The sequence below is a fragment of the Sciurus vulgaris genome (genome assembly GCF_902686455.1).
Source record: "Sciurus vulgaris genome assembly, chromosome: 11".
Taxonomy (NCBI): Eukaryota; Metazoa; Chordata; class Mammalia; order Rodentia; family Sciuridae; genus Sciurus; species Sciurus vulgaris.
The window spans coordinates 102,501,898-102,515,777 of NC_136472.1; the positions used below are offsets into that span (position 1 = coordinate 102,501,898).

Here is a 13,880-nt window from a genome sequence, read left to right on the forward strand (position 1 = left end):
TTTACCTTTCTCTCACATAGGAAATAATCTTGCCAAAGTAGAAATTATTTGGGTTATTTTTTTCCAATTAATTGGAATTAGTTATAAACCCAATGAGACATTTGTCTGTAGCTACCCAGGATTTACAGTAGGGTAGCTATGAATTTGAACTCTGACTCCCATACTGATTTAGTTGGATGCTATCAGTGACTTATGCAAATTTTCAAAGTTCAAGTTTCTTCTCATTTGAAAAATGAAGAATAATAACAGTGCTTAATTCATAGGCTTGCTGTGTGGATTAAATTAAGTAATGTGAATAAATTACTTAGGGAAAATGAGTAATTCAATAAATATTCACTGTGTTTTCTGTGGCTACCATGAGATCTTAAAGCAAAAATAAATAGTATCGATCATCTAGGTCATGAATATCTCAACCAAGGTTAAACTCAATTTTCTAGGGTACAAATTTATACATTATGCCAAACTCTATCATAAAGTTTGATCTGTGGGATTTTAAGCCTGGTGCTAGTGGTCTGAAGATACTTGTAAATTAAATATTGTCCAATTTCTTTAGAGATTGTATAGGGGTAGCTATGTCTTGGGACAGATTGTGAAGTGTGAGGATTGTGGTCCTCTTTATAAACATTCCACATCTCTTAGGACTGCTCCTTTACTTTCTCCTCAAGTCAAAGAGTCTACCATATCTTAAATAGAGAAATATAATTCAGTCCTATAACAGGGATTCTATTAGGAATCTATATGTTTAATCCCAGTAAAAATCCTTTAAACATCAGATATTTCATCTTGCAAAAGTCCTTTTCTTCCTCAGATTTTGCTTACATAATTGATATACTATCAATAAAAAGGTTCCTAAAGACAGAAAGTAGGATAGAATTGGGCTATATTTCAGGTAGGTTTTAGCCCTTAGAGTTTCCATTGTTGTAAGCATAATAATCCCTGCCCCCCAAGATGTCCAGAACCTCAGTCCTGAAACCTGTGAATATGTTAGGTTATATGGCAAAGAAAGAATAAGACATTTTCAAAATGAAAAAATTATCCTGGATTATCCACTGGGCTCAATAAAATCACCAAGATCCTTAAAAATGGAAGAATGAGGAAAAAAGAGTCAAAAAAAGAGATGTGATGATGGAAGAAATCAACACACCACTATTCTTGGCTTTGATGATGGAGGAAGGGGGTTGTGGGCCAAGGGAAGCTGGTGACCTCCTCTAAAATCGGGAAAAAGTAAGAAAACACGCTTACATTTGCAGGTAAGTGTGCAGCCCTGATAATAACTTGATTTTACCCAGCAAGTCCCATGTCAGTCAGACTTCTGCCCTACATAACTGTAAGAAAAATACATTTGTGTTCGGCTAATGAGTTGATTTGGCTAATGAGTAATATTTATACTTCTGTAAATAAGTGTCTGGCGCTTGCTATGATTTGTGTGTGATATTCCATCTGTAATCAGCAACACTAACCAAAGGGCACTGGTTAGTTTGGTGAGATGGGAGAGTCTTTTCAATTTTTGAAATTTGGAAAGCAGACAGGTTTACTTTATAAGGTTGGAAAAGCATCAGCGTCCATAAAATATAAGCCAAAAATCTTAACTGTTAACAAATTCCCTATATTGTTACTAAGAGGTAATTATTTTTTTAGCAATGGATAAACTTGTGCTGGTGTATGGGATCTTATAATGCTGAGCATGTTCTGCACTGGTGCGAATGTCTAATATAATTTTATATTTACAAAAATACCTGCTACCCAGAGGCAAGTATTAATTTAGTCCATATGGATTATTGACCCTTTTTGAAATTGCAACATACACTTATAAATCAGTGTGTTTAGACTTTCAAGGATCTAATTCATTTTTGAACATGTTTATGAACCTCTTGATTTCCAGCAACATGTTACAGAAAACATCTGCTATTCAAAAACACTTAAGTTTTATTTGCTATCAGCCATTGTCACTAGAGAACACACAGCAATATCTGGTATGTTGCAAGCTTTCAAGATAGCCTAAATTTGAAAAAGGTGATCCGTTAGTTGTTATTTGATGGATGTGAATTTGCCTCCTAGTTCACTTTATGTCAATAGCTAAAACTTTGAACTTAACATTCTTTTATTCATGGGTAATAACTAAAGATTTCTTTTCATGCTCAAAAAATGTGTTGCTGAACCCAATAGTAAGTAATAAATCTAATTAGAAAGTAATAATATCTTAATATCTATAAATAAACATCTATCTATATATTGATTAATTGAAGTAACTATGGACATCTGCTTGAATTTGGGAATTTTTAAAAAGAAAACAGCCAGTTTTAATCACATGACTGAGTTAGACCATCAGTAAGATGCCTTCGCTAATAAAAACCTATAGGAGGAATAAACTGACTGATCACTAGTTCTGCTATGAGTCAGAGCTCAAATGGTTTGGGTCAAATTGCCAAACTCATTCTTTCCTCAGGATTGTCAGCTGAGGTCTGTAATCCATTTATTACTCATCATTCAACATGGCTAAAATGATAAAACATGAGAATCAGGTGAAGGAATAAGATGATCTTTTTATTCATGGCAAGGACAGGACCAAGCAATGAATAAATGTCTACTATGTTCTAAGTAAGAAGAGCTATATAAATATCACATTAAACCCTACCAACAGTCTTCTGAAATAGGCACTCATGATAAAGATGATCAAATTTGGTCCAAAGTTAAGTTGCTAAATTTTGGAGATACTGAGTGCAAGTCAGGATGCTAACTCAGGCATTTAATTCTGAGCCTGTGCACTTAACCATTGCTCAATTGTGATCCATTGTACATTCCCTCAACCAACATGCCATTCACGTAGCAATACTGATAAGGCAGCATGGTTTTAACCAAAAAAAAAAAGAGCCTTTTACAGTGAAGGAAAAATAGACTTTATAAAAAGTCCAGAAGTTGATCAATTGTAAAATGAGAAGAGCAAAAATGTTTAAAAGTTAAGGAAAATTTCATATCAAAGTAATTAAAGAGTCTTTATACATTTTTTAGTTTGCACATAGCAAGGAAAAACAATTAACTCTGGTCAGGCAAATCATTCAATTATTCATGCCACTTCAAAATTTGCCAAAACCATTCTTAATATAAGCAACTATTTCATTTTCAGAAATCCGTAGCACAATGTTAAAACAGTTGTAATTTGTGTATTATTTTTAAATAGGGATGAGTAGGAATAAAGAGGAGTAAAAAATCACATTTATTGAGGAAAATTGAAAACATCAAACATGGAAAACTTGAGACTCCAATGAAGATTACTTTTTGTGGTGTAATGAAGCTAACAATAAAGTGCTCTAGGCAAAGAGGAAATAAATAGTCCTTGGGCATTACTGCATGCGCACAAGATGACTCACACACATAATGTCTAGAGAAATGAAGACTCTCATGCCAAAGTCGTGGTCTTGATTTTAAAGATTTTATTCCCTGTGTCTACAAAGAAGTTCAAGATAAACAACATTTGATCACTCCAATTCTAGTAACCTTTAGTAAGCTCAATTATTACATTACATGAAATGTAATCTCATATGATGACAGGTAAATAATGTTCTTAAGAACAGCCTTTCTAAGATTAGAAAGTAGAAAATAAACCTACATGTTCACCAATAAAGAAATAAATTAATAAAAAATTAAAGTACAGAGTAGTCGTACACTAGAATCATATAGTCATTAAATGAGTTAAAGTTGTATGTTTTATCGTGGATAAATTCTGAAAGTATGAAAATTTGTTTAAAATATCCAACATTAGAGAAAGTCATATAGCAAAATATCACTTATACAAAGTTAAACTAAGATAAAGTTCTATTGTTTATGGATACATATGTAGAAAGTCAATATATAAAGCACTGGATTTTAAAATTCAGTTATTTGTTCCAATAAAAGAGAAAGACTTTTCCAAAGGAAATGTTTTATGCATTTCTATTTTAAAAAATTGCTGAGGCAAATATAGCATTAAACCAGCAGGGAGATCATGGATATTATGTTATCTTTTAGAGTTCTATACTCCACAGTTTTTAAAAGTATTTTTAATCAATTATTTTAAAATTTCAGGTAAAACATATTCTGAATCAACTATCCAGAAAATTATTTCAGTTTATCACAATATCAAATTGTTCAGTTCTCAAAAAAGTTTATGATAATCATATAGTTTTACTAAAAATAAATTGTATAAGAACCTCTCTGAAGTTTTCAGGATAATCAGGCAATATTGGACATTTTACAAGATTTAATTCAAAGATGAAAACTGAAAATTTCAAGCTCTCATGAGTTTAATACACAGTTTTATTTCACAAATTCTTACTTGCTCTGAGAGGGCAAATTTACCTCCTTATAGTGCATGTCCCTGCAAGTTCAAAGCTGGCATTTCACTTTGGGGACCCAGCAGAAGGAGAAGTACATTCTATTGGTTTATAAACTACCTGTGTAGTGGACAAAAGCGGAATTGCACATGGCTGAACAGTACAGATGAGAGTAGAAGGAAACAAGAGTGCGCATTTAGGCACAAACAGATCCACAGACTGAAACTCATCACACTGAGATCAGAGACTTTGACTGTCCAGAGACTTACCAGGAGCTGAGTTACTCTTTCGATGGCACCCCTGATTTAAATGAACATCAAAGTCACTGAGTACAGCTACTCTGCTGAAGCATGGGAAGACAAGTAGAAACAGCAGATGGTTGGGACTATCGGTGAAACGTGAATAGGAAAACCTGCTCTCAGTTGTTGGATTGCTTCTCTACCCCAACCTAGCCCAACACCTGCAATTATTCTCCTTTCCAAAAACTTTTAAAAGTACAAATCTGGTTCAATCCTCCTCTGCATTCAACTTCTCAAGGTCAGTATTGATCTTAGGACTTAGGTGGTGTTATGGTTTAGATGTGTGTTCTCCCCCAAAAGCTCACCTGTGAAACAATGCAAGAAAGTTTAGAGGTGAAATGATTGGGTTATGAGAGCCTTCACCTAATATGTGCATTAATCCACTGATGGGGATTAACTGCGTGGTCACTGTAGGCAGGTAGGGTGTGGTTGGAGGAGGTAGGTCATTGGAGGTGTGTCCTTGGGTTTTATCTTGTCCCTGGTGAGGAATGCTCACTCTGCTTCCGGATTGTCATGTCCTGAGCCACTTTTCTCCACACACTTCTACCATGGTGTTCTGCCTCACCTTTGACCCAGAGCAATAGAGCTAGAGCCAGCTATCTATGGACTGAGAACTTTGAAATCATGAGTGCCAAATAAACTTCTCTTCCTCTAAAATTGTTCTTGTCAGGTCTTTGATCATAGTGGCAAAAAAGTTGGCAATGTGCACGCCTGTAATCCTAGAGGCTCTGGAGGCTGAGACAGGAGGATCACAAGTTCAAAGCCAGCCTCAGCAATGGTGAGATGCTAAGCAACTCAGTGAGATCCTGTCTCTAAATAAAATACAAAATAGGGCTGGGGATGTAGCTCAGTGGTTGAATGCTCCTGAGTTCAATCCCTGCTATCAAAATAATAAATAAATAAAATAAAAAAGTACAAACCCCTCATGTTATTCACCTTGACCTGCAGGTCTGACTTGGGTTTATTTCTCCATCCTTTTTCAGCCCACCCTCACTCTTGCTCTAATACTTTAATTCAGGGTTTCGTGATCTCCACATTTCCTTGTGATAGTTCATTGTTTATTCAGGTATCAGCTAGTCTTTGATCTCTTTCACAATGACAGAGATCATATTTAAGATATGCATTGTTATAACCTTAGTGCCTAATACAGTGTTTGGAATACAGTAGATGATCAAAGAAGAGGAGGTTGATGCGGCAAAGGTAAAGAGGGAAGAAAAAGGTTATTTTGAGAATAGACTTAACATTAAAATATTGTGTAAGGTATTATTAGGAATTACATGATTTGGGGTCAGAGTTAATATCTTTTAGAGACTACCCACTTGGCAGTGCAATGTGTCTATCTATGGCTCCATTTGATTGGCAGGGGTTGGGACAATAATAGAACAAAATGTTCCCATGTTTGGAACTTTTTAAATCATTTAATTCCACTAAGGATCATCACAAATTTAATTAACATAAAAAATATTATGAAAACTCAGAATCAGCATCAAAGGGCACAGATCTTGTGTGTTTTGGAGGGGTTCCTTTGCTGGTCACATGTAAACAAAGTCAGCAAGAGTTATGCTGTCAAAGCTCAGAGCGCGAATTTCTCACATTGTTGGCCCTTATTTTTTTTGTCAGAGGGATACTGGGGATTGAACTCAGGGGCAACAATTGAGCCACATCCCCAGCCCTATTTTGTATTTTATTTAGAGACAGGGTCTCACTGAGTTTCTTAGCTCCTCACTGTTGCTGAGGCTGACTTTGAACTCTCCATCCTCCTGCCTCAGCCTCCCAAGTTGCTGGGATTACAGGTGTGTGCCACCACACCTGGTCCATTGGCCCATTCTTTACATGTCACTTTTTTTCAAAAAAGTGAGGTTTCCACAGAATATATAAATCTACACTAAATTATCCAAATATGAACAATAAGTATTAACACCATGATGGGAAATATTGTGATCACGGTAAGAGGATATGAATGAAATGGTTGATTTTCAGTTCCTTGTCCTATGGTCTAGAGCACAGTGTCATAATCATGGATTTCTACAAGAGAAGCTTGCTACTTATTTAAAATATGTCTCTAATATTGAATATTTACTAATTCAATAAACCTTCATACTATATTTCTATATTGTGTATATGTTCAAATATGTAACAATGAATTCCATTATTATTTATAATTATAATGCACCAATAAAAATATGGATAAATAAACAAACAAATATTTGTTGAGTGCTTGTTATGTACTATACATTTTTTTCTAAGTCCTGGGGATATAATGATGATCTAAACAAGACACAGTCTCTGCTTATATGGAGATTAAATCTGGTGGGGGAGAGGACATCAACTAGGCATAAAATAAGGATGAGTTCAGGAGGCAAAATTGTGTAATATTGTCAAAGATGACTTTTAAGATAAACAGAATTTAAGTTTTACTCTGTACTCAGTATATATCTTACTTTAGAGCTCTTATTTATATCCATTATTCAAAAGAATGAAAACTACCTTTTCTATCTTATCCCTTTGATTTTTATAAACCATGAGGAACATTTTGAAAACATTGGGATTTACAAAAGTATAATGTAGACCCTTAACATTTGCTCTCTTGTATTTTAAACAGATATACTGAGAAGGACATAGACTGTGGGAAACGACAAACCTATATTTACCTCAGTCAAGTCAGATTTTCCATGCACTCTCTCAGGGTGCAAAAATAAAAATTTGTATCACACTTACTATCTTTTAGACTGGGCTGATCTACTTATAACATCTTGGAGAATGATAAGATGAAGAAAAAGGTCAGATTCTCACAAATGGCAGAATATCAGCTCAAGTCAAAGTCAGGGACGTGAGGGAGGAAGGCAGAGAACACTTACTGATAGGTTGTTGGGCTGACATTGATGCGCCTAGGGTGACTTCCAGATTCAAATTTGCTTGCCAGAGTGACATTGTTTCCAAATAGGCAGTACCGTGGCATTCTTACCCCAACAACGCCAGCCAGCACGGAGCCAGAGTGAATGCCTATCCTCATCTAGAAGAAGCAAACAAAAAAGATGAGAAAGGACAAGGACATATTGGTTTCCACTTGGTATGCAATTATTTTTAATGAGTGGTATTAGGAATTATTAAATAATTAAACTCGGAACTTCTCAAAGATAGAAACTGAGCCTTGGTAATTTTTGTCAGTCTCGTATCTGGACCATTATAGTACTCAATGAACATAAATATTGTGAAATAAATGAATGGATTAATTATATGAAAAACCATATGTGTATTTTGTTGAATAAATCTTTTTAATTACAGGTTAAATGAGGTTTCATTTGTACATAATATGCTGTAATACACAAAAAGTGTATCATCTCCATGTTCTCCCTGCAGTTACTTTCACATAAAGCCCTATGTATCCCTTTGTAGCATTAAACATGATTGTAGATTAAATATTTATATTTCTGTTAAATATTTACATTGTTTAAATGTGGGATTTTCCCATGAGAGAAGGGTATGTGTGTATACATATATACACACATATACACACACACATATGTATATATAATACTGCTAAATATTCAGTACTTAGAATAACACCTAAAGCCAGGCAGGCACTCAACAACAAGTGATGAATTCTGAATAAATTGCCTGAATTTCCCGAGATATTATTAAAATGAAGTTACAGAGAATTCAACCCTTGAGTCAGCCAAGGCATTGACTGAGATGATTAAGAGCAAAGTAAGCAGTGTTTACTCTCTGAGAATCTGACAAAAATTAGTCTCATCCACGCCTTAAAGGAACTCTGAATACACAGTTGCTATGCCCTCAAATGTGATCACAGTGGTTAAGTTATACTGACATGGTCTACACTCTAAGTGAATGCAGGGTAAACTTTAAAGGGTAGAGGGAGAATATCTGACCCTGAGATGCCCTTGAGTCTGGCAGACTGTCACTCCTTCACTACCATGTTTCCCTTGCCACTATCACTGTGAAGATTTAAAAAGTCAATCTAGACCAATCCTTCTTCTATAAGAAGACTATTACACATATCTACCTGTAATAAGACAGATTGAAATGAATGATCTAACTGCAACTCTCAATAACCTCATCTACTATTTAAAAACCGACTATAAAATTTATTTGGAAATTCAAGAGGTAGGAAGAGTCAGGATACACTAAGGAAAGAGGAAAAAAGAGCACCTGTCTTACCAGATATCAAGTCATTGTATAAACAGATCTAATTAGAGCATGAATATCATTGTATAGAGAGAATGGAATAGATAACCTAGAAGAGCATCTGTAGGTGTTAGACATATGAAATTTATGTTAGCCTTTAAAATTAGTGAGAAAATAATGGCCTTTTTTAGGATGCTCTAGATCAATTGTGTCTTTGTACGGAAAAAAATTCCAAGTAAATTAAAGAGCTTAATGTAAAAGACACAAATTTACAGCCTTAAAAATAATTGTATTAAGTAAGAAAAGGCCAATCTGCAGTATCAATAAAATCTCAAAATACAAACATTTGAAAAAATCATAACCTTTAATTTATCTCAGTATCAGTTTCTGGTGAGTGGTCTGCACTACCAGCTAGCTGTTTCACGAATTTGGGGACAAAGTTCCTTTACATTTTGTTACTCCTTCATGTCTTGGCACCTATGAGGAGTTCCAACTCAGGTATGTGGGAAGATATGTAGCAAACAACCAAGGCAAGCATTGTGAATGATCAGTTCAGGTGAGTTTCATTTATTTGTGAAGGTTTGGTGGCCATCTGGCATTATTTTCTTTTTACCTAAGGACTTCTGTAACATTTCTGTAGTTCCTCTGGTAATAAATTCCTACATGCTGTAGGTCCTCTGGTAATAAATTTCTTCAGCTTTTATATATTTTAAAAAGTCTTATTTTGTCTTGATATTTGAAAGATAAACTTCACTGGGTATGGAATTCATTTAATGATTTTTTTTCCCTTTCAATAAAGATATTGCTGCTCTAGTTCTTCCCTTGCATCATTTCTGATGAGAAATCTGAAGTCATACTTAGTTTAATTCTCTACATGTACATACTTACTTTTTTCTTCTGGTTGCTTTTAAGCATTTCTTTTATTGCTAGTTTTAAGTAATTTGGCCATGATTTCTCTTGGGATTGTTTTCTTTGTGTATCTAGTGTTTTGAGTTTGTTGCAATCATAGATCTGTGTGTTTATATTTTTCATTAAATTTAGAAATTTTCTAGATATTATTTCTTAAGTTATTTTTTTTTTCCTGTCTACTTCTCCCTCTCCGAGACTCTTATTATATTCACATTAGGATGCTTGAATTTTTTGCAAGGGCCATTGATAATCTATTCATTTAGAATTATTTTCTATTTACTTTGGATTTCTATTACTATGTCTTCAAGTTGACTAATCTTTCCTTTTGCAACGTCTAATCCCTTGGTAATCACATCTAGTGATTTTTTCATCTCAGGTACTGTAATTTTCCTCTTTACAAATTAAATTTAAGATGGTTACTTATCTTTCAGGTATCAATTTAACTTTTAAGCATACAGAGTAGAATTAAAACAATTGTTTTAAGGATCTTGTCTGCTAATTCTAACATCTGTTTTAGTTCTGTACCTATCAGTTTTGATGGATTGATTTTTATCCTCATTATGAGTCATATTTTTCAGCTTTTCTTCATGCCTAGTAATTTTTGATTGGATGCCAGATATCATGAATTTGACCTTGTTGAGTGCTGGATATTTTTATATTCTCATAAATATTCTTGAGCTTTGTTCTGGGGTGCAGTTAAGTTACTTAGAAACAGTTTGTTCCTTTCACAACTTGCTTTTAAGATTTGTTAGGCAAATCTGGAGCAGTGTTTCATGAAGGGATAATTATCCTCCATTACTAAGGCAAAAATCTTCTGAGTACTTTCCCCAACATGGGAGATTTATGAACTTTTCCAGTCAGCCTGATGGAGACAGACTTTGTCCGCATTTCCCACTCCTAAGTTCTTAGTGAAAATCAGGTTCTTTTTTCTTTGATCATTTTGGATGTCTTCTTCCCTTTCACCCCAGGACTTGAGTAGCCCCCTCACATTCATTCACTAATCACTACTCTTCAGAATACATGAGTAGGACCCTGTAACATCCCTGGTGGTTTTCATTCAACGCTTGCAGTTTCCATTTGATCTCTAGCCTTCTTGGGTTCTCCAAATACTCATCTTCCTGTCTTCCACTCTAGGAATATGTCAGGTGCCTCCTGGTTTGCTCATCCCTGAAGGATAGCCTGGTCGTCTCTCAAGGGAGGAAATAAGACAACTACAAGACTTACTGTATGTGTTTCCTAACCCTCTATAATCACCATCTTCCATTAAATAGTATCTACTGTCATGAAAACTGTTCTTTTGTGTATTTTTTTTTTTCAGATCGTTTATTGTATGAAGTGGGAGTATAAATCCAGTCCTTGTACTCCATATTGGCTAGAAGCAGAAGTGAGACATTTTTTTAAGAAAGCAAACTATCTGAAAAACATAGGCCTACTTTTGATGAGAAATCACCTACTTGTATTAAAAGGCAAAAATGTCAAATAGCAATATTCTTAATATACAGCACTATTCTCTAAAATTAGCAACACACTCTGTAATCCTTCTTAAACTTCTTTAGGTTTCTGTGTACTTTCGCAAAGCCTATCTGTGTTGTTCCGTTGTGTAATATAGGATTGCCTAAACAACAGCCAGACCTCAGGTGCTAAGCCTGTGATCACTGCCATGATCCTTTTTTGCAGGAGAGAACAGGAATAAATCTCACATTGACAAATTTGATAGCATCTTTACTCTGTGCTTTCTGTTTGAAAGACTCTACATCCCAAACAACTATGTAGAAGGATTATATAGTTCTACTTCTGCCTCCTTTTAAAAGAGTTGAGGCTTATTGAGGCTTTTTCTTAATATATTAGAAGAATTATAACCTCAAAATGGTGATGATAAAAAATCCAGATATTCTTGGGGTGGGAGTGGAGGAAGGAATTGCCATTAAAAAGCCATATACAAAGTGCACAATAGTATCAACATCCACAAAATTTCAGAGTCATTGTCAACTTCTTCACCCCACAATAGAAAAGAACTCAGAGAAGTAAGAAGATACTACTGGAAAGTTACAAGCTGAATCATCAGACTCCATTTTCTTTTACATTTCTTTTGACAACTTATTGAGATTTCCCAGGAATTGTGGCCTAAATAAAGAAACCGCTGATTACCCCATTCAGAATGTGCCAAGAGCATCTAGCAGTTAGACAAAATAGAGAGTACATTTAACTGTCAGTGAGGGGTTTAGATTCATTTTGGCAAAATTTAACTTCATTTAAATGGGTTAACCAGCAGTAGCATTTGAATCCGTCTGACCAGTATGCTTTAGCTAAAGAAGATTGCTTTGCACTAAACTGAGGGCTCTTGACTGGGTCCTTTTGTGCCCATCAGTAGACATTTTGGCAATGTCTGGCTGTAAAGGTTAATTGGGGTCCAGCTATAATGGTTAAGGGGAGAGCAATAAAGAGGCAAGGATACAGGATGGCGAAGAGCAAGAAGTGGCTTCTGTGGGAAAGCCAGTTCAGTTTATTATCTATTCCAGGGTCATATCAAGTTACCTAGGTTACAAAGTACAGTTAGCTTTGCACATGTGTAGATCACATAACTTGCTTGATTCTCAGAGTCCATTAGTACCAAAGGTTATTATAATAGGATAATGTCTCCAGGCTTCAAGGACAGAGGAATTGCAGAGTATCTCTAAGTCATTCAAACAGGGCACCTATTGCATCCTGAGGAGTTTTCTTGACTCAAGGACTTTTGCTACCCTGTACATTGACTGACCTGAAATCCCTCCATCTGAAGACATTTCCAGTGTTTCCAACTGGGAGGGGGAGATGCATCTGTCTGGTAGAACTAGATATTTCTAGGAGAGCTTCCTGTCCCCAACTAAAAAAAAAGCAGCCTGAAACACTAATAATGCCAAAATTGAGAAAACTTATACCTCTGACAATCTAAAACTACTAAGCAAACCAGCATAACCAAGGATATGAATGTTTTAATCAGGCTAAAGCTTTGAAGAAGGACAGTAGACTTTATGTAGAAGACTGAATTCATGAAGAAAATGTTTGTCCTAAAAATTTACTATAAATCCCAGTAACTTTAGGAAACACCCAAAGTTAAGATATACCAATCTCCTACATCTTCAATGTGTAATATAATACAAAACTCTGAGATGTCTTCAATTTCTAATAGATTCAGTTATTCACACAGTATTTTACTTGTTTTTTTATCAACTGGAGCTCATAATCATCTGTGTTTCTAGCAAACACTTCTCCTACAACTTGAAAATAAAGGACTTGTAGAGTTCAACCTCAGTTAGCCAAAAATCTCTCCCTAATTTAGTAAAGAAGGAATGTTTGAGTTGAAAGGGCAGCACAAATCCATTCATCTAAATCCCTTATTTCCAAATAAACCAAGTCCAGAATGGCAAAATGAAAAGATTGAATTAGTATTAGGGTCAGCTCTAAACCTTACATCACCCACCTCTGAGTTTTATACACCCAAATTGAAGTAACAGCTCAGACTGTTTCTACAAGGCCCATCAGATTAAGTCAATTTTTATTTTTTTAACTCAGGGGAACTCAACCACTGAGCCACATCCCCAGCCCTACTTGTATTTTATTTAGAGACAGAGTCTTACTGAGTTGCTTAGCACCTTGCTACTGCTGAGGCTGGCTATGAACTCTCAATCGTCCTGCTTCAGCCTCCGAAGCCGCTGGGATTACAGGTGTGTGACACAGCACCCCGCTAAGTCAGACAATTTTTAAGAATCAGTTTAAACCAATTTTCAAATTAAAACTTGGAAAAAATAAGTTATACATTAAATCCAACATCACAAACTTTTCAACCCTTCTCCATCTTATTGTTTATACTTTTCTACCCTAAATCTTTCCTGACTGGCCTACTCAACACACACTCCAAAAATGCCTGATGTCTTCATGCCTCTGAGCTTTTACTCCTGTTAAATGCCCCTTCTTCCTCCTCCTCCTTTTCTTCTTCTTCTTCTTCTTCCTCCTCCTCTTTTTTTTTTTTTTTTTTTTTGTTAATCCAATGTATTTCCAAGGATGGATTATTAAAACAGAAACTTACTGATTTAACTAGTAAGGAAATAAAAGGTGTATTTCAACAAGAGAGAAACTAAGAGAAATAAATGACAACTATTGCTAGGAAGCAGAGACATCAGTACTAACTATTTTTAAAAGATTTTATTTATTTTATAAATTTAACATTAATTTTAGA

At 35.0% G+C, this 13,880-nt stretch overlaps 1 protein-coding gene across 1 annotated transcript in view; it reads right to left on the bottom strand.

Annotated features, from left to right (window-relative positions):
* GUCY1A2 (guanylate cyclase 1 soluble subunit alpha 2) overlaps positions 1-13,880 on the bottom strand; it is a 302,312-nt gene that overhangs the window by 23,436 nt on the left and 264,996 nt on the right. Inside the window, exon 7 of the mRNA XM_079101610.1 lies at positions 7,468-7,622. Coding sequence (XP_078957736.1) covers positions 7,468-7,622 — 155 coding nt within the window. The remainder of the gene's footprint in view (positions 1-7,467; positions 7,623-13,880) is intronic.